The 22,336-nt window shown below is 42.9% G+C and overlaps 1 protein-coding gene across 6 annotated transcripts in view; it reads right to left on the reverse strand.

Annotated features, from left to right (window-relative positions):
* Positions 1-4,163: 4,163 nt before the first annotated feature.
* LOC137346237 (signal-regulatory protein beta-2-like) overlaps positions 4,164-22,336 on the reverse strand; it is a 35,624-nt gene continuing 17,451 nt past the window's right edge. For 3 of the 6 annotated variants that reach the window (XM_068009669.1, XM_068009671.1, XM_068009670.1), the window contains exons 10-15: positions 20,585-20,625; positions 18,299-18,340; positions 18,171-18,214; positions 12,422-12,456; positions 10,539-10,579; positions 4,164-7,451 (exon numbers count right to left, since the gene is read on the reverse strand). In XM_068009669.1, the coding sequence (XP_067865770.1) occupies positions 7,341-7,451; positions 10,539-10,579; positions 12,422-12,456; positions 18,171-18,214; positions 18,299-18,340; positions 20,585-20,625 (314 nt within the window). In that variant the 3' untranslated portion in view covers positions 4,164-7,340. Of the gene's footprint in view, positions 7,452-8,116; positions 8,165-10,538; positions 10,580-12,421; positions 12,457-18,170; positions 18,215-18,298; positions 18,341-20,584; positions 20,626-21,160; positions 21,242-22,336 lie in introns of those variants that run through there. The other 3 variants (XM_068009672.1, XM_068009673.1, XM_068009674.1) reach the window with 3 other exon arrangements.

Below are 22,336 nucleotides of genomic sequence, written 5' to 3' on the forward strand. Positions count from 1 at the left end.
AATCAAGTAGGCTGAAGTCTGGCATCTGTGCTGCTGGGGATTTTGGGTGGAGACTGAGATGGATCATCAACTCGGCACATCTGGTTGAAGATTGTTGCAAATGCTTCAGCCTTATGTTTTGCACTGATGTGCTGGACTGCCCCATCATTGAGGTTGAGGATGAGGATAGTTGTGGAGCCACCTCCTCCAGTTAGTTCTTGAATTGTCCACTACCATTCACGGCTGGATATGGCAGGACTGCAGAGCTTAAATCTGATCCATTGCTTATGGGATTGTTTTTCTCCATCTATCGCATGCTGCTTACGCAGTTTGGCACACAAGTAGCCCAGTGTTGTAGCTTGACCAGGTTGATACCTCATTTTGAGTTATGCCCTCCTGCATTCGTCATTGAACCAGGGTTGGTCCCCCAGGTTGATGGTAATAAAAGAGTAGGGGATATGCCAGGGCATGAGGTTATAGATTGTGGTTGAATATATTTCTGCTGCTGCCCAATTTTGCATTGCTAGATCTGTTCGAAATCTATCCCCTTTAGCAGACTAGTCATGCCACACAGCACGATAGGTGGTAATCAGCAGGAGGTTTCCTTGTTCATGTTTGATCTGAAGGCTTGCGAATTAATGGGGTCCAAAGTCGATGTTAAGAATGCCCAGGGGAACTGGCCAGACCACCCAGCACTGACTGATGCACCAGAAATGGCAACAGCAAATCCAGCCCTGTCGACCCTGCAGGGTGGTCTGGCCAGTTTCATTCACTTTGTCATGGTTAGATACAACTGATTGGCTTACTTGGCCATTTTAGAGTCAACCACATTGCTGTGGATCTGGAGTTACATATAGGCCAGACGATTTATTTTCCTAAAGGACAGCAGTTAACCAGATGGGTTTTTACAACAATCGACAATGGTGTTACGGCCATCATTACACTATTTTTTTAAACTCCAGATTTTATTAATTGAATTTAAATTTCACCTTTGGTTGGGGTGGGATTCGAGCCCTTGGCCGGAATTTTACGCCGCCCCAACGGGTCGGATGGTGACGTGGGGACGGCGTAAAATTGAGTGGCAGGCTCCAGGAGGCCTAACCGCCCTGATTCTGCCTGCAACCAAGTTTACAGAGGTCTTGCGGGGGGAGCAGGGGGGTGAGAAGCGGCCCGCCCACCCAAGGCCAACCAAGTCCCTTAAGTGGCCATTTAACGGCCACTTAACGGCCCTTGCCTGCCTCCATGGGTATTTTACCCGTGACAAGCGTGTGTGCCGGGGACATGAAAGGCCACCCAGCTATAGCTGCCGGTGTTTCCGCACCCCGGGGATGCTGGCAATCGGACACAGGGTCCCCCACTTCCCAACCCAACCCCAGGATCCAAGACGCCCCTCTCCCCCCAAACGACCACCCTAGCCTCACCAGGGTACGACCGATTCCCCTGGTGAGGCAACCCAAAGTTACCTTCAGTCCCGGCTCCTTGGTATCCTCCTCCGTCGGCTGGGCTATAGTCCCAGCAGTGGCCACAGCTCCCAGTGGCGCTGCTGAGACCAGGAGCTGCCGGCCGCTGATTGGCCAGCAGTTCACAGAGGTGGGACCTACCTCCCTCATGGAGGTGGAAGTCCCGCCTCGGGACAATTAAAGCCTGGGGATCCGTAAAATACAGGATGAATTCCCAGGTTGGGCGGAAGCGGGTTCGGCACCGACTATTATGTCAGAGTCTGGCTCCCATCTGCCCAGTGTAAAATTCCGGCCCACGTCTCCGGAAAAATACCTTGGCCGGAATTTTACCTTAATCGCTGGCTCCGGTACAGGTGGAACTCAAACTGATGTGGCCTCCGATCCCGTGCTGCATATCCTGTCCACCGGCATCACGTGCTGGGCAGCCAATTAGCAGCCCCGCAGCGTAACTGAGACCTGAATCGGCTCGTGCGGGCGGGAAGATATACATCATTGGGGGCAGAGCCACATCCGGGAATGTCTGATGCACGCCCCTGAAAAATGTTTAGTTCAATGAAATTGACCAGGTACTTATTCATTGTTTGTAAATTTGCTGTATTAGTTGTGTTGCACTGAGAGGCTACAGTTCTGTTAGGGCAGAAGGAGTTAGAGATTTAAACACTGGTGGAGGAAGTCACGGAGGGGAGAAGCACTCGCTCAGCCCCCTGTTTTTCGGATGCATCACTACAGGCAGCTGAGGAGAGGCGTGAGATCCTGATCAACCCAGACGGTAGAAGGCAATCATCGAAAGTGACAAAGAGGGCCTGGCTGGAGGTCGTGGAGGAGGTCAGCAGCCGTGGCATCGTTAGGCACATATGGATACAGTGCCGCAAGTGCCTCAATGACCTGCTTCGCTCTGCCCGGGTAAGGGGCATCCCTCATTCATCTAATCGATATTTTGTTAAGGGAGGGTGTATCTGTATTCATGATGCAATGTGGAACCCCTCTGTGATCATTGCCTGGCTGCATCCTTGCATTGGGATGCAAGATGGGCATATGTGAGATGAACATTGAGGAGGGATTGCTGAGGGCGCGCTCAGCAATGGCACAGCAGTTAAATGCCACAACAACCCATTTGGGTGATTGCGTGACATGCCCACAAAAATGTTTGAACTAATTTTTTTTTCTTTCATTAGGAGAGAGGTCCCGGACAGGTGGTGGCATGGCCTGTCCTGCATCAAATGGAGGAGGATGCACTGATCATAGTAGGGGAGGAAGGAGGGTGAGCCGTAGCAGATGGCGAGGCCGGTGGACATGAGAGTGAGTGATACAGAAAGTGGTGTATTAGTGCATTTCGCGGGGGAGGGGGCAGGGCGGGGGAGCGTTGGTGGGCCAATGTTGTGATTATTGACTAATGAACATAATTTTGCCCTCAAAAGTCACATCACACTGATGTGACCATAATGGAGTCAAATACATTTTCTCAACTCTGGCTTTCTGATCAAACTAATCAATATGATTTTCCCATCAGGTGACCAACAGCATAGACCAGGAAGCATCTCCATTGTACCACCATCAACCTCTGAGGTTGAGGAGGCCGCCTCAGAGGAGGCACTGTCACATCCTCGCGACACACCAAGCACCAGCGCAGATATAGACACCTCGGTTGGAATTTGCGTGTCCGTGGAATTGATTTCACATCCAGATGTCAGCACAGCATAGTTGCCAGGCCAGCCACCGAAGGCAGAATCGGCCGATGCCTCACATAGTCGGAGGAGTGTGGGAGGCCAGGCCAGTGCAGAGCAGCAAGCTGATGACATGCCTTTGAGAACATCCATTCAGCGAGAGATGCTGCAGGTGCAGCAAGCAGTCCTTGAAAATCTGGTGGAGTTGCCTGAGACAATCAGACTCTGGCTACATCCAAGTAATGCTGGAAATACTCAGCAGGTCTGGCAGCATCTGTGGAAAGAGAAGCAGAGTTAACGTTTCAGGTCAGTGACTCTTCTTCGGAGTTCCAGAGAAGAGTCACTGACCTGAAACGTTAACTCTGCTTCTCTTTCCACAGATGCTGCCAGACCTGCTGAGTATTTCCAGCATTTCTTGTTTTTATTTCAAATTTCCAGCATCCGCAGTATTTTGCTTTTATTCTGGCTACATCCATCCAGGAGTATGACTTCTGCTCACTCTCAGGCAATTGAACATCTGGCTTCCTCCATTGACAGATTGGCGGCTGCAGTGGAGGGGCCAGTTCTGGATGCACTTCGTGATGTCAGATAAATTGTGGCCTCCCTGGACCAGAGCATCAGAGATCAGAATCTGATGTGCTGGCACCAGGTCAAGGCCGCTCATCCTTCTGATGTCACCATTGAGGATCGTCTGAGCCTCACGAGGGCACAGGGGCAGCAGAGCGCATATGGGAGCTCCTCTCAGGGTGCCTCTGATGCATCCTCCAGCTCCTTGCTCCCTCAGCCAGAGACATGTGATCAGCGAAATCCCAGGGTGTTACATGGTACTCATGAGATTTCTCAGGAGAACCCTGAGATGCCGGGGCCCTCACGGCTGCAAGCAAGCAGAGGACATCCGCCAAAGTCATCACAAGCAGGGCAGCAAACAGTTCAGCCACCTGCCTCTGGTGTGTCTGGTGGCGAGGGATCATGCACCCGAAAGAGCACTCGGAAAAGATTTAAGAAATCACTTTAACATCACTAATGGTTCACAGGGTGAATTGAAAGGTTTTTTTATTTGAATGTGTTACAAAATATTGTAATAAATTGGGTTATCTGAGATTTTGTCATGGCTTTCCTCAAATCAAATCCAACATCGTTGCTCAACAAAAGTAGTTCAACATGTGAGGTCTCACACTTGGGTTGCGTTCCTCATGATGTGAAGGAATGCATTGTCGCATTCTCTTTCCCTGCAAAGGTGAGTGATTTTGCCCTTTCAGAGCCTCACAATTAGTCTTGTCAGACAGTAATCCCAATCGTGCGGAAATTTACAGACACTCAATGGAAAGTCTGCCTCTTAAAGACACCCTTGCCTCTCAAGCACTTAGATCCAAATTACATTCAGCTTCCTCTCCATGACCATTAAGTCAGTGGTGTCCAGCTTCATCATCAGAAACATCATCGTTATCTGATGACACATCGTGCTGGCATTGATCCTCCTCCAGTGCCTCTCCATTTTCAATCGCCAGGTTATGCAAGGCACAGCAGAGGACAAGTATATTTGAAACCCTTGAGGGTGTGTGCTCGAGTGCTCCACCTGAGCGGTCAAGACACCTAAACCTCATCTTAAGCAGGCCTACGGTTTGTTCGAAGGTCACTGTTGTGGCCGCATGGCTGTGTGTTGCTTTCAGAGGTCAGTTTAGTTTAGTTTAGTTTAGAGATACAGCACTGAAACAGGCCCTTCGGCCCACCGAGTCTGTGCCGACCATCAACCACCCATTTATACTAATCCTACACTAATCCCATATTCCTACCACATCCCCACCTGTCCCTATATACTTCCCTACCACCTACCTATACTAGGGGCAATTTGTAATGGCCAATTAACCTATCAACCTGTAAGTCTTTGGCGTGTGGGAGGAAACCGGAGGAAACCCACGCAGACACAGGGAGAACTTGCAAACTCCGTACAGGCAGTACCCAGAATCGAACCCGGGTCCCTGGAGCTATGAGGCTGCGGTGCTAACCACTGCGCCACTGTGCCAGTATCTCCAGCGACGCCAAAAAGCTCTAAACTGTTAACGCCGCAGACATAAATTTTCACCAAACGTTAAGCAAGAAAACCGCCGTCCGAAGTTTCTCCTCTGGAACATTAATGGAATCTCCCCAAGCCCAGTACACAACTTTCAGAAAAGCATGTCTCAAAGAAACTTGATAATTAAAACTTTTTTTCCTTTAAAATAAAACCGGCTGGATATCGGGCAAAAATGTTCACATATTTAACTATCCGTTCCGTAACTCACAATTGTATTTTATAGTGTGGTGCTGGGTTATGAAACCAGGAAGTTCCCAGTTCGGGTCTCCAGTCCCGATTGAGTTAAATGTTCAGGAGTAGCCATTGAAATGGGAAATGAATCACCCATGCTCGCTACATTTCTAAATTGGTTAAATTTAAAAAGAACCGAGCTGGCCCTCCTGGGAACTTTGCAGCTACATTCGATGTCATTTAGACAGCAACTGGAAGGAAAAACATACCCTCCTCCAGGGATTTCATTCCAGAGTAAGATCGGGTTTGACTCCTGATTTCCACGCCAGTTTTAGCAAAATTGGGAAGAGTTTCCGAATTCTGGAGCAAATTCACCCTGGGCTGCCCCCAGTTCCGGGCTGCAACTACGTCTTCATTATCAGCTACAAAGTCAGAGAAGACTCGGTGCTGACACTACAGTTGCAGCATAAATATGCCTTAGGCCTGTTGTCTCAGTACCCCAGGGGACTTCAGTGCCTCTGGATGTATATCAGACAGAAGCACCCAAGGTTGCTGTCGCTGATTATTATCTGATTGCGGTGACCTCTACTAGATCTGTGTAGACATGGGGTGATGGTGGGGCAGAACTGTGATGGTTTACCCCTACGGTGATACTTAATGCACACTTGGGTAGTGGTCACAAAAGATTGGCGGTCTCCTGTGCAGCCAGCCCTAACTAAACTCAAAAACTTTAGGAAACGATAAGACAAAACTGGAAGGAGAAATAACATTGTTGAGCATCTAGTTCAAACCAATGTTTCTCTAACAGAGAATACTATGTTTTTTCATATTTGCAGCAATCAATCTTCTCTCTCTTTATTTATACCCAAAGATCCCAAATTACCTGCATAGCTGTCATGAATGAAACTGATGATTTACCAATTCACAATTTGTATGTTTCTCCTATCTGTTGCTTATCCACTGGAAGATGTTTGCGGTCACAGCTTTGGAAACAACCTTAGAATTAACTGATAGGGCAAATTAATTGAATCCTAATTATAAAATGCAGTAATGTATTTTTTTTTACTATTCATATTGATCTTTGATTAGTCAGTTTATGAATATGTGTGTCGGGTCGCCTCTCCGTCTTAACTTTAGCAGGGCTTTGAGTGTTCAATGGTGGAGGCATAACCGGGAAGTTAGTGAGACTTCTCTGCCATGAGTTGAGTAGGACATGTTATGACCTAATGAAGTTATCACACCCAACTTCTGCATTCTGAAAGGATTTGTTCTAATGAAATGTTAATCGTAGGGCACAGCCACCTTCACTGTTACCCTTTCGGCTGAAGCCTGAACTTCAAGTTAATGTGCTGGATGAGGCAACAGCTTTCGGCTAACCTGCCCATTGGAAAACTGCCGAGAACGGGCCAAATACTGGTTTTACATCCCGTCCGATTTTGCTGTCCACTGAAGGCATTAGAGAGCAATTTAGGGCGAAGTGTTCCACTCCTGTGGGCTTTCTGCCCACCCACACCCTCCCCCCGAGTTAGGTTGAAAGCACCGGGTTGACAGTGGCTTAAACACGCTTGACAGTTTCAAGAAATTGGAATATCTGGGGCAATCCGTTCCATTCTGCTTTTTAACAAAATCATGGGCCTACTGGCTGATGCATTGAATTACCATATTCTCCTCTCCGCTTTGGGAGGTAGGTTAAAAACTCAGCACAGTCTTATAAAACACCAAAATTGCAACAAAAAAAATCACCACAACATTTATATGTAACAAATCCCACGATAATTTGCACAGCTCACGTTGAGTGTTGTTAAAATAATAAGACAGAAATTTGCATTGATCTGATGCCTCTCACGATCTCAGGGTTTCCCAAAGTGTCCACTTTACAGCCGCTTCGTTGGCTGTGAAGCACTTTGGGACGTCCTCAGGTCGTGACGGCAGCTGTACAAAGGTAAGTTGTTTATTTTACAAAAGGACATTAAAAAATAAACTGGAACTGCATCACACCAGATTTGCTGTTGCGTTTAAAGCCGAAGATTGGCTCCGAGACAGATCTTCGTTGAAACATTCGCTCAGCAGCCCAGCGCACTGGTCAGAATCTATTCCGCTTTTCTGCGTAAATTATGAAAATAAAAAGTGTAATACACTCAACTCGTTTAAGCAATACAGCTTGAAACCTGCTGAAAGTGCTCCTGCTTAATGTCATCGTATAACTTACAAGGTTAACACAAAGTATCAAGCAACGTATTTTAATTACAAACTTCGCCAACAAGTCGATAATTGTTCCTACATTTTAATTATAGTGGCAGAACCTGGTCTGCAGTGTACTAGGAGACTCCATACGACTATATGTGTATCGCCCTGGTGTTTGCATTAAGCGCACTCCGGTATACACTCAATCAGACATTTGGGTGACCACAAAACGTATATTGCTAAATTGTTTGCTATTTTAGCCCATGCCCAATTTGGAGGAGGTGGTGACAGTAATTATGCACAGTTGCTATCATGTTAATTTATAAAATTAATTTCATTTGGCAGAAAACATATAAGTGCCACATGGTCACCAGATAGCTTTAAATGAAGCTATTCCATCTCTTTATTCCATCTGATCTCCTCCATCCTTAATATCATCTTTACAGCCTTCCGGTAACACTATCCAGCTGTTCCCTTATTGAATCTACCAGAACCCTTCCTGACCATATGTTCCAGCTGCTGATTACTGTCTGTACAGAAATACTGTTATGATCCCGTAGTTTTCTTGTTCGGGAAGAATGTGGTGTGCCTTTAAGGCTGGAAAGGGAGCAGTACTGCTTTAAGGCAGCAAGCTGCAAAAAAAAGAGTCAAAGAATGCATTCTTGTGGCCCTAAGATACAGCCATTCAACAACAGAGATCAAGAGATACATTGTTACAATTTAATTTTGAACTGGCTTATAGTGGAAACAGACTGTTCTAATTCAGAGAAACAGACAGACAGCTGTGTGTTAGCAACGGAAAGGAGTGCTCTCAGATAATTTAAACTGAAGGAAGAGAATTTAGTCTGTTTATTTACTATTCTCTCTCAAAAATTCTAAAAATGTCAAGCCCAAACAGAGATCTCTGATAATTTAAACTGAAGGAAGGGAAATTAGACTGTGACAATCTTTTATCCCTCAAAAAAGCTAAAGCCAAATTGATTCAATAAAAGTGTTTGATTGTTGAAATTCATGGCTGGAGAAGGAAAGCATCAATTTTAACTTCTGAATTAGACTATGGACAGTTCTACTGTTGAAACTCCCGCCCCCCCCCCCCCCCCCCCCCATCGGACAGCTGTGAGGACTTCAAGCAACCTCGGATTGGTCCACATCCAGCAGGAGCGTAAATCTGCAAGGACGCTAATTTCTTTTCTATTTTAAATACTGTTTATAGCTTAGTAGTGTTTAAGAATGTAGTTTTTCTAATTAAACAGTAAATTTGTTGATTTAACGACACCTGGTTTGGTTAGCCTCATTCAGGGGTGAGGGTGGGGGTGGGGTTAATAGAGGGTACAATTTGGCTGGGTCTTTCTTTAATTTGGAAAGTTTAAAATGATATGTTAGGCGATCGGTGGATGGATGGGATTGAATTAGCATGTTTCGCCCACCACAATCAGAATCGTATATTTTGATTGGGGGCTGTGATTGGAACGGTCAGTTGTAACATATTAATTGGGTTTCACATCTGGAATTTGAATTATATCTTACTTGGGAGCTCGTGTCTGGACTCAGAATCGGACTAATCTGTAGGGCTCGCATTTGGAATCATATTAATTACTCATTTCTGAGATAACATATTTAAATTGGGGTCTTGCGTTTGGCATCATATTTAATTGCTCTCGAGTGTGGGATTATATCAATTGGAAACTCCATTGTTGGGATCTAAATCTAATGCCAATTACAAAGAAGCAAAAGAACCAGGTCTCTTGTATAATTAAGTACAGTCATTGCCATTGTAATGGCAATAGTGGTTGTAGCAGAGTTTTGGGGAAAACAGAATGTTTTCCTGAGTGATTTGATGACTTTAACAAGAATAAATTAAAAGAATTGGCAATAAAAGTGGGGTTGGAATTGAAATCTGATTCCTAAAAAGCAGAGATATTTGACATTATCACTGAACATTTGGAATTAGAAGATGATAATGATTATGATGACAAAGCTGAAGGGGAATACGAGGAACAACAAAGGGAATATGAGTGACAAGAAGGTAGTAGGTCCGAGAGTGATGCAGTGGTATTGGCTAGGATTCAGTTAGAAACGAAAAAACTTGAGGCAGAAAAAGAATTAAGAAAACTTGAGTTGGAAAAGAGGAAAGGGAAAAGAAAAAGTAATAGCAACAAGAAAATTTGAATTTTAAAGAGAAAGTGAAAGAGAAGAGAGGGAATTTAGGTTAAAAGAGATGGAACTACGACAAAAGGGTAGCCTTGAATACAGGGAAAATTTAGGGCCAGGATGAATCTGAGTTTAGATCAGGACCTAGCGACAGTTGTTTAAATTTATACAGGCTCTTCCTAAGTTTGAGGAAAAGGACGTAGGCGCATTTTTCATATCTTTTGAAAAAGAAACCAAACAGATGAAATGGCCAAAAGAAAGCTGGACACTGCTTATACAGGGCAGCTTGGTAGGCAGAGCTCAAGAAGCTTATGCCACACTTCCTGAAGAGGCTTCTGCAGATTATGAGATGGCAAAAAAGGCTATTCTCGCTTAGTATGAGTTAATCCCTGAAGCTTACCATCAGAAGTTTAGGAACGTATGAAGATTGGCTGGGCAGACATATTTAGAATTTGAGACAGTGAAGCAAATGAATTTTGACCGTTGGATACGGGCGTTAAAGATAGAAACCACATATGAGAACCTTCAAGAATTGATTCTCTTAGAAGAGTTTAAAAACTCCATTACTTCAGTGAGAACTCATATGGATAACCTGAAAGTTTGGAAATTTAGGCAAGCAGCAGACATTGCTGATGATTTTGAGCTTGTGAATAAGCCAACCTATTTTGTCCATCACCCCTATGGACCCAAGAAGGATAGATATATTTTGAATTGGGGCTTTGACTGGAGCGGTCAGTCGTAACAATACCTATTGCTAATCAGATACTAATCTTTAACTTCAACTAGTTCAAATTCATTAACTTAAATGCCAACTTAGATATACATAAATGAAGGGTGCAACCATTGTCCTCCTACCTGAATCATTGACATGCTTTGAGGCTGAGGATCATATCTCGCTGCGAATTGAATGAGAAAGATGTGTATGTAAATAGCATAACATGTCAACCCAACAAAGAAACAATCTGAGAATATAGATTTTAAATTCTAATTTATTTAACCTTGCATCGATATAATGTTGCCATTTGAAAAATAAAACGCACCAGAAATTTGATTCTGGTCATTGACAATAAAATTGTTCATGAAAGTTTGGCTGCACATTGCGGGGAAAGAGAAGGGGAGTTTGGTGTATTGGATAGCTCTTTCAAAGAGCCAGCACAGGCGCAAAGGGATGAATGGCCTCCTGTGCTGGATAATTCTATGATAGTAGCAAGATCGTGAGAGCAGAACAGCCTCAGTTCCCTCTCCAAGGGATGTGTCATTCTCACTTGGGTATATGCCACGGGTCTTTTATATGTGCTGTGTCAAAATCCTGAAATTACCTATCCAGTATCATTGTGTTAGCTCTATCGCCAGAAGGACTGCAGATGCACAAGAAAAAGATTTACTATTACGTTCTCAGAACAGCTAGGGATGGATCAAAAATGTGGCCCTGTTCACATTACCAAACAAATTTAAAAATCACACAGTGCCATTACATAGAATCTGTTGTATTTTGCAGTGGCAATGCTGACTAAACCGTTAGTGCTGACCGTCATTACTCCACTGAAGCTGACAACAACTTTGGAGACCGCACACGTGCAGAGTAACAGAAATCCAAAGTTGCTGCCAGTAATTCTGCACTTCTCCAGAGGGTGTGCTATTGAGGCTCCCTCAGGCTGCAATTAAGGGGAAATCACTGAAATGACCAGAGATTCCACTCTTCGGCTTTTACTCTCCTGTGTAAAGGCTTTTGAAAAGTTACACCTTGTTGAATGAGATGTACTTGGGTTTTAACGGGGTACTAACTTCATATTCACTGCTAAAATCCTTCACTGGCCCTGAAAACCTAATTTTGTATTTATGCAATGTCAAATTTCTCCATAATGATAAAATTAAAATAATATTTTCTTAATGCATTTATCTTTATTTTATCTTTTGTCATAAACCTTCTGAAGAAGGGTCACTGACCTGAAACGTTAACTCTGCTTCTCTCTCCCCACATGTTGCCAGACCTGCTGAGTATTTCCAGCATTTCTTGTTTTTATTAGTGCTTTTAACTTCCTGGTTTTCTGTCTGCGAGAATACTTCCATGCGATTGGTTGCTTACCTTGCCTGTTGCTATCACTGCAGTTGCACGTCCGAAGTTCATTTGGATTTGGCGCCAGATTCAAACTGACAAATAGAAATTTGGTGCCACAGAGATCGCAAGAGCCGGACAGTTTCATTTGAAGGCAGCAAAATATGAACCAATGAATTATATGATATTGTCATGCAGCACAAGCTGACTCAAACGTTTCTTTAGACAAACCTCTGGTGAGCTCTCCAAAGCCAGCATTGCTATTTGAGCCTCCAGCTATTTTATGGTCTCTCTGAGTGAGAATGGAAACTAGGACTCGATTTGTACCAAATTACAGATCGTTTTGACCACCTGAGATGACGGGGTAGAAACTCATCTGGGGGGTGGGGGAAGGGTAGCACAAAATATTGGGAGTTTTGGATCGACCTGTGGTTTCCTCCATTGACCTCAAGAAAACTTAATGTTAGGCAGGGTGTATAATTGTTGGCTGTTCGGACACTGCCTGTTCTGTCCAAGATGAAATTGTACGCGGATAAAAGGTCTCGGTACTTACAGACATTAGGGCTGGCAAAGGCATATTCAATTAGTAACTGTTTGACTCAAATTCATGAGGTTACAGGATAAAGCTGATAATAAAGCACCCAGTTCTCCCCAAAGGATGCTCTTTTTGTGTATTATTCACCTGTTGTGTTAAGCTCTTCATATTCATAATCTTGCCTGCAAAAATAAGGGGAACATTTTACATGGCTTGAGAATAAAATATACATCAAGAAAATAGGTCTAATTTGATTGTTTGGTAAGTTCCAGCAAGTTGGATATAAACAAATAATCTTTAGAACCTCAATGTAAGTTTGCTTTTATTTGTTTGGGGTATGTGGGTGTTGCTGGCAAGGCCAGCATTTATTGCCCATCTCTAATTGCCCTTCAGAAGATGGCGGTGAGCTGCTTTCTTGAACCACTGTAGTCCTTGGGGTATAGGTACAGTGCTTTAGGAAAGGAGTTCCAGGATTTTGACCCAGCAACAGTGAAGGAAGAGCAATATATTTCCAAGTCAGACATAAGCAGATATGAGGAGAGTGTGGGGGAAAACATTGAAGTGGATGATTATCCATGATCATACTGAATGGCAGAGCACGCTCGATGGGCTGAATGGCTTACTCCTGCTCTTATGTTCCTATGTCCCTATGTTCCTAAGTTATTATGGTGTGTGGCTTGGAGGGGAACTTGCAGGCGGTGGTGCTCCCATGCATTGCTGTCCTTGTGCTTCCAGGTGGTAGAAGTCACGGGTTTGCAAAGTGCTGTCAAAGGAGCCTTGGTGAGTTGCTGCCGTGCATCTTGTTTATGATAAAACACTGTTGCCACTCTGCGTCAGTGGTGAATGAAGTGAATGTTGAAGGTGATGGATGGGGTGCCAATCAACAAGGATGCTTTGTCCTGGAAGGTGTCGAGCTTCTTGAGTATTGTTGGAGCTGCACCCATCTAGGCAAGTGGGCAGTATTCCATCATACATCTGACTTGCGCCTTGCAGATGGTTGAGAGGCATTGTGGAGACAGGAGGTGAGTTATGCAGGCTCTGAATTCCCAGACTCTGGCCTGCTCTTGTAGTCACACATTATATGTGGCTGGTTTAGTTCAGTTTATGATCAATGGTGACACCCAGTATGTTGATAGTGGGCGATTCAGTGATGATAATACCATTGAACGTCAAGGAAAAATGGCCAACACAGATAAAAGACTTTAATCTTGACGAACACATACTATATCATTGCCTGCAATAACAGCAACAGGCACATTGGGAGAAATGTTACACTGATGGAAGATGCACCACATCAGAGGGAATGCCAGTTTTGCGTCCTGCCCAATAGTACGCTCCAAGGAATGAAATGGGCAGTAAAATTAGGTGTTGTGTAAAAGTTGCTTTATCCTGATGGGTAGGTCAATTGCACCACTAGTTTTAAACCCTGTTTGATTAAACTCCCTATTGAAGAGTAATATAGGGCATGATATAAAAGTTGCATTCCACCTGATCCTGTGTGTTTCCCGCCTTAGGTTAAAATTAGCACCTATTTCATCTATCTGTGCCGCTGCATAAAAAAAATGGTGCCAACTCAGAAAATTAGTGTAATATTCAGGAAGACGAAATCAAACATAAAGTGGAATGCGGAATAAAATGAAACAGATTTTGTGCATTTCGGTTAAAAGATAGAGTAAAATGGTAGGGGTGAAATTCAACTTCCTCAGAGGTGTACAACAGCAGCCTATTCTACCTGCATTGATCTCGATAGGAATAAAAGCTGGCGGAGTGTATTAACGGGTGGCTGAACATTTAGTACCCATTTTAAGACCCCATGGGTAAATTTTATGCCCAAGTGTCGGAAACAGGACAAAGAGATGCACAGTTATGACTGTTGGAATCGTGTTGCACCATATAAGTAACCCACATGCTACCCAGCTCCTATGAACATCCCTGATTTCTCTGAACTAAAATAGTGAACAATCTTTCATAAGAATGTGCCAACATGCTCAACACTAACAGCACAGAACTCGTGTTGAACCCACTGGGACAGAAATTTGCCTTGATCCATAGTGTTAAACGGATGGTATCACCTCGCCTGCCTGTATAAAGCCCATTTGATATTAAAAACTATTGAGGGCTATCGCATGCCTGTAATATTGCTTTGCCCACTTTTTAACAGAGCAATTAGCCAAGTTAAAATAAAACAATTAATGCTTCACTGTGTTCAGATGAAAGAGATAAATGTTGGTCTGTCAATAGTGGAAATAATAATTTCTAGGCTATATATTTTAAGATAATACAAAAACGTTGAGGTGTCTTGATATATTTTGGAGCATTCTGTGTGTAAGTAATGCAAAATCCTGGCCAATGGAACATTATTTTATATCCCTCCCCCATGATGCAATGTTCCACTGGTATATCGGGGTACAGCAGCAGCTGGAGGTGCTGTAAATGCAAAAACACAGAGGAAATAGGAGCAGGAGTAGACCATATGGCCCATAGAGCCTGCTCCACAATTCAAAATGATATTAGGATCCAACTGCACTTTTCCGCCCCCTCAATGCCCCCTTGATTCCCTGACAGACCAAATATCTGTCTATGCCAGTCTTAAATGTATTCAACGATGGAGCATCCACAACCCTCTGGGGTAGAGAATTCCAAAGATTCACAACCCTTTGAGTGAAGTAATTTCTCCTCATCTCAGTCCTAAATTATTGGTCCCTTATCCTGAGACTGTGCCCCCATGTTTTAGATTCCCCGATCAGCAGATGTAATCTCTCACTGTCTACCCTATCCAGCTCCTTTAGAATGTTATATGTTTCAATAAAATCACCTCTCATTCTTCTAAACTCCAGAGAATACAAGCCCAATTTACTTAGTCTCTCATCATAGGACAACCCCCCGCATCCCAGGGACCAATCTAGTGAACCTTCACTGTACTGCCTCCAATGCAAGAATATCCTTTCTTAAATGTGAAGACCAAAACTGTGCACAATATTCCAGATGTGGTCTCAACAAAACCCTGTACAATTGTAGCAGTAAATGCCCATTCACTGCAATACAAATAATTGGCTGTTTCTCCCAGATGGACAGTCTAGACCTAGGGGTCATAGTCTCAGGATAAGGATGGGAACATTTAGGATTGAGAAGAGGAGAAGGTTATTCACTCAGAGGGTTATGAGTCTTTGAAATTCTCTACCCCAGGGAGCGTGGATGCTCAGTTATTGGACATATTCAAAACAATGGTCGACAGATTTTTGAACATTACAGGAATCAAGGGAATTGAGGATAGTGTGCAAAAGTGAAGTTGAAGTAGAAGATCAGCCACGAATTTTATTGAATGGAAGATCAGCCTCGAGGGCCATATGGTCTACTCCTGCTCCTATTTATGTTTTTAGTGACCTCAATCCCAAAGTGGAGATATTATTACCAGTGAATTCAGTGTCAGATTTTCCTGCATTTCATATGTTGTCTTTGGGACTGACATTGCCAATTTACTGCCAGCTTGTGTCAAATTATGCTCGGATCCCTGCTGTAGACCTTTTCACACTGAGACCTTGCTGAAGACTACACCAGGCTTGTTTCACTCAGGATGCCTGCAGCTGACAGATACAGAAGAATTCCATCCCATCAGACTGGGTTCCAATTTGCCCTGTTGATGAAAGGACAGGCTATTCCACCACCGTGCCCTTTGTCTCCAGAACCAATCAAGTTTTATTTCATTTGACAATATTGAACAAAGGTGAGGGGTGACTTGAAACATCTGATGCCCAGGTAGGTGCAGAGCTACTTTCTCTGGTAATGCTGCTAAACATATAGCGAGTATGCTGACGCAACCTTAATGCTCAGCAAATACTAGTCTCAAATCAGTTGCTTCTATTTTTAGACCACCCTGCCCCTTACGTTGCTTACCTTACATCATTACACAGCCCATATCAATTCACTGCAACTGTCCCAACGTTTGTACTGTTACTCTGACAGAATGCCTGAATAATATAAACTTAGGCGGGAACTAGCGGAGATCCACAAAATATTTTCCATCAAATTATTATCATTATTGCAACAGTACTTCTTTAAACATAGGATTTCTAGTATAAAAACAGGAAGTGCTGGAAATACTCAGCAAGTCTGACAGCATTTGTGGAGCGAGAAACAGAGTTAACGTTTCGGGTCTGTGATTTTTCATCAGAACTGTCAAAGGTTAGAAATGTAATAGGTTTTAAGCAAGTGAAGCTGGTGGTGGGGGGGGGGGTGGGGGGGTGATGAGAGGGAACATAAAGGAAGGTATATGGTAGGGCAGCGGACAGGAGAGATTAACTGACAAGGAGCTAATGGGCAAAGGTAAGTGTGGTGTGGTAAAAGCCAACGCATTAGTGCAGAGAGAGTGTTAATGATAGAATAATGAACAACTCTGTCAAAAGCACAAACATGAAAAACCAAGTTTAAGGCAGGAACTTAAAAATGCTAAAACTAAACAAAAAAATTAAATAATAATAATAATAAAAAGGCCAGTGTTCAATGACTCAATGTTCAATCCGGAAGACTGTAGAAAACGAGGTGCTGTTCCTGGAGCTTGCATTGATGTTCACTGCAACATGACCTCATTTTCCGATTAGGACAGCTTTTGCAGAATAGGGGATCAAGGGACTGAACATTTAATTCAATAATTTAAGAGCATGACTGGCCCTTTTTATTATTATTTTATTTTATTTTGTTTTGCTTTATCATTAACTGCTCCTTGTTTGAGTCTAAGTTTATGTGGTGGCATGCCCATTGGAGTTAAGCTGTGTAGAAACTGTGGAGGGTATAGACTGTTATAATCTTCTTTGTCTTTAGAATCAATTCTTTTAATTCAACTGACAGTTTTTGATTCAAATCTAGTTAATCTTCATTTTTAGCGCAAAGAATAGCTTTTGAATGTTAAGCTGTATCAAATAAGTGTCCCCACCATTTTACCACACTTAAGCAATTATATCATCACATCTACCCCCAAGCCATCCCCTCCCTCCCATGCCATCCCCAACCCATGCCATTCCGTCCTTACCATGCCATCCCTCTCATGCCACCCCATCCCATTCCTTCCATCCCTCTCATACCATCCCTATCCCGCTCTTTCCACCCCCATCCCTCCCATTAATGTCATCCTATCCCTCACAGACACAAGCTCTCCAGCCAGGGTATCATTGTTGATGTGCTCCCTTTACCATGCACTGTTTTTGTTCTCCACCAACGACCCCACCCCCAACCCGCCACTGCCAATGACAGCCACATGATCATCTGTGCTCCAGTCCTCCCGGTGCCCTATGTGCCTCACATCCCACCAAATAAACTGACCAACAGACGTGCCTCCTAAACTGACCAATGAAAACAGTCTAGACAGCCCAAGCGCTGAGTATTATTACTATAGATGTGGCTCTGATTAGGGTCAACTTCTGCCTTGGGACTACGTTGAGGTACATTGGACTTCTCGGAACACCCAGTAATGTGTAAGTGCATGAGAAGGTTGATAAACCGTTTTTGCATGTGTCAGTAGAATACCTGTTTGATCCACGGTTGAATGCAGAGCATAAAGCCAAGTGATGTGAGATAACCACCAGGGCTTAATCTCAAATTGTTGCAATAGATTGGCATCGTGGTGCCAAGCTGTGTTTCGTTATGTTCAGTATATCCATTCGACCCCCAATAACGCTTAATGTCACGAAATAGCGAATTCTGTCACTCTAACCTAAGTCTAAAGGTCAATTGCTAGTGCAACATGAAAGCCCATATACGTCTTTGTCACTGACCTCAATGCCACCCGTAACAACAGGATAAATCAGTTCTGCTGACTGCACATGGTACTCCACAGGCACTGGTGAGAGACTAATAGCTGCAAACTAACTGTAATTATAGTGCTTGGTGAATTGGAACGTACCTTTCCATAGGAGTGTCGATCGATTGCTCTTCTTGGTTTACATCCTTTGGAACACAAGTTAAGCTCAGTCAGTGATTACTTGCATAAACGTTTTATATAGCTAAACAAAATGGAACATAATTCCTTACCATGCATAGAGGATCCGATTCAAGTAGATTCCCATCTTGATTCTGCCACAAAATAAAATATTTATCTACTGAAATATATATTTATATAGAACAAGAAATCCTAATTTATTACAGGAAGGATTCCTCTACGAGCTACCACTAGAGAAATCATAACTGTCTAATCTTAGAGTTAAAAACATTTTTTTTCAATTAGCATTGTAGCGAACAACTGGAAACTTTCTTCTGGCTATTAAGAGATAACAGCACAGAAAATAAAACTGGATAGATGAATGTTTCAAGCACACCCTCCCCGCCCGCCCACCTCCCCCCCCCCCACCCCCCACCCCCCCCCCCCCCCCACCCCACACCACCTAGAATAATTTGACTTACATTATACATCAATGGAAATCTTCTCGCTATCTTTAACATGTCACGAGCACAGAGGGAATAAAGGAAATATTCCCACTATGTTTAACATATCACTAACACATAGGAGCAAACAAATCCCCTTGGACTCAATCTTTACCATATCACCGAAACATTGGGACCAAAGGAATGTTCCCATTATGTTTACCTCACATTGAGACCAGAGGAAACTGTCTTACTATTTTTCTGCTTATGCTGTTGTCAACATACAGCAATACAATTAAATCTTGCTTCATTGTAGTCACGCCCATGCAGATATACATTGCCACATTCAAATAAAATTTCTGCATATAACTGGAAATACCAGAAATATTTTGGATACAAGCCTTGGATCTTAGGGCTTAATCAATATACATCAGTGGAATTCAGGCTCTCAAGGTGTTCCTCAACACAGATTAAACACTCACACAGGAAGGACTGGTAATGCTTGGTTGATCTTGGATTGTGCTGAGCATCCTTGGAATTGTACTCAAGCAAGACTAAGCCTTACCCTCCCCATTTTCTGCCACTGGGGATGTGTTATGACCTTCCATTGGAAAGAAATGGAAATATTGTGGTTGATTTATGAAAAATTAAACGTGAAGGACAGGCATGTTCCCTATGCCTACTTGATATCAGTTGAGTAGGTACAAATATAATGGCTTAGATGTTGCAGGTGAAGGAATAGGGTTCACTGGTCACCTCGCTGATCGCTGCCCATAAAGCTTTTGTGGACTTTAGAGCACAGACTTGTTCGAATACGCCATCTGATACATTGAGGCGCCATCTATAGGGGGGTTTAAGGCATCTGTGAGCAAGGCAGGGAACAGTGAAGCTCGTCAACCAGTAAGATTGAAGAAAACTTACTGAAAGATGCAGGGGTGGAAGTTCATCTTGAGCGGTGGCACAGAATGGGTGGTATCAGATTGGCTGCCAATTATAACAGCTCATGATATTTAATCCCATTGACTGCAATGGAACCAAATATCAGGTACTGTGTATAACCAGTGGTCAATCTTCTATCACCTGATTTACACCACATGAGATGAATTTCTACCCCAGAGTCTAAACCAGGATGTATAAAGCAAGGAGTGTAAATTCGTTTTAAATCATACACAGAAAGCAAAATACAGATTCTAAAATACAGATGGGATAAACAGAGAGAGATAGAAAAAAGCCATGGAGAAAAAGTTAATATATATTATCTGAAGAGCAAATATTTGCAGAGCTACAGGTAAAAGGCTGGGGAGTGGGACTGGCATAAACACATGGGCTGAATGGCCACCTTCTGTACTGTAACCATTCTATGATTCCACGAATATTTTTATTTAAATCTGCTACACTACATATTTTTCAAGGGAATGAGACTTCACACTTGTAAAATTAATTTTTCAGGGTCAAAGAGGTTGTTTGGCTGTAATTATCACACAGTTAAAAAGTCATTTCCTTCTGAATGAAACAGTTCTAATTATTTTCCACCATTCTTAGTGGGGAACTAGTAGGCGATTACACCAAGTTCAAGCCATTGCATTGCAATCAGTGCCAAGACTATTGGCAAGGACTGCAACAGCGCACCCTGTGGAGGAGTAGGCTATTTCTGACAGCAACATCCCAATTTCCACATTTAACTGCGCATGTGCAGACACCAACATTTGCTGTCAGATTTACCCCATTATAACAGAGTGCTGTTAGCCTCACAGTTATTCTTATTGCAAAATTTGGCTTATTATACATTCCTGCTAGATAATTCATATATGATATTCATTTCCAGTAGCAGGCCAGTTATTTCTATGACCTACTATATCATTTAAGAAATGTACAGTTGGGAATATGTAGTCCAAACTGTACTCTGGGAATGTAAGTTTCAAGTGATGTGATTTGCCTTCTTGTTGGGTTACTTACCAGATCTTGCATTCCTGCCAATTGAGACGAGTTTAAACTAGCTGCAAAATAAATCATGGGAATATAAATACAAAATATACTGGCAGGTCTCCCCGGCATTGCTCATGGCGAATAAGCGGGTGCACTGTTTTATAATAATGATAATCTGTGATCAAAAAAGACAGGTAAAATATTACGAGTATAGGTGTTGTTTACAGGAAGTGTATGTTATGTGTAAGATATTTACTATATTGCAAATATATCCAGGAAACATATAGCCATTCCAGCTTTGCTTAGTTGACAAAACTAAATGGTGAAAGTTGTGGATTCAAGCAACACTCCAGAACCTGAGTGCATAAACTCTCCCAGGCATTTCCGTCCAGTACTGAGGGAGTGCTGCACTGTCAAAGGTTCCTCATTCAGTGAGGTGTTAAAGAGAAATCACATCTGCCCGTTCCAGTAGACAATAGGTCCCATTGCATCATTCAAAGAAGAGTAGGATGTTCTCCCAGTGTGCTGGTCAATATTCCTCCTATAAGCAACCCAACCAAGAAGCAGTTTAATGGTTATTACTCTCAGTTTGTGGCACTTTGCAGTGGGCAAATTGTCTGTCACTTAATCCATTGGTTGTCGAGTGCTCTGCGAGTCCCCAGTAATTATGTGTGGCAAATCAACTGACTGCATTTTAAAAGAAACAAACGCCATAATACATTTCAACAAAGTCAATTGAAACAATTATATTTTTAACCTAACCCACCCATCAGAAATCTGATGAGATTGGGTGGAACATTGGTTTTACACCCGACGCAATATTACACTTCGTTGAAATCGGGAGAGTAATATTGAGTGTGGGGTGGCGGGTAGGGGGGAAAGGGGTGAAAGGGACATTGCGCCCGATCCTGTGGGATCCCTGCACCTCCAATGTCTCTTAGAACATCAGACAACGGAATGTCTCAGGTATTCATACACAAATATCACAAATAGATCAGAATCATTGAATAGAACAGTGCAGCACAGAAGGAAGCCATGCTGCCTGATGAGTCTGTGTGGGCCCTTTCACAAAGCATCCAGTTAGTCCTCACTTCCTCACTCTTTCCCCATATCCTGGCAATTTTCCCCATTCTTCAAGAATGTATCCATTTCCCTGGAATTGTAAATTTGCTTTCTCTACACAACTTTGAGCTTTGCCCCTCTGCATTACTACATACAGACCCTTTGGATTAGAGACCTATTGAGGGATGAAATTGTAATTATCTATAGTGATGTTATTTTTGTTAAATGGGACAGAAAAAAAGCAGTGAATATATGAATAGGAAGGGAATAGAGGGATATGGGCCCCGGAAGTGCAGAAGGTGTTAGTTTAGGCAGGCATCAAGATCGGCGCAGGCTTGGAGGGCCGAATGGCCTGTTCCTGTGCTGTACTGTTCTTTGTTCTTTGTTCAGTGGTGCCTTATGATAAATCAGATCCCAGAGACTGAGGATATGGATTCTTGTACAAATGTAACAAACTTTTCTAAAGAGATGAATATGAACACTTTTTAAGAATACAAAATATTTTCATGCTGGCAATTTGTGATCTTGATAAGTTTTGTTTAAAACAAAGCCATTAAATGATCTATGACAACTGTAAGGGTACATTTTGAAAAGCCTGATTTTAGGCATTTCCCTGAACCATAACCTGGGTATCAAATTGTTAGCTTTTAATCTAGTTTTAAAGCTTTGGATAGTAATTGCTTCTGTTCTAATATCCCCATGGAAGCTTATAGTGTTTGT

This window comes from Heterodontus francisci, chromosome 29 (genome assembly GCF_036365525.1).
Source record: "Heterodontus francisci isolate sHetFra1 chromosome 29, sHetFra1.hap1, whole genome shotgun sequence".
NCBI lineage: Eukaryota > Metazoa > Chordata > Chondrichthyes > Heterodontiformes > Heterodontidae > Heterodontus > Heterodontus francisci.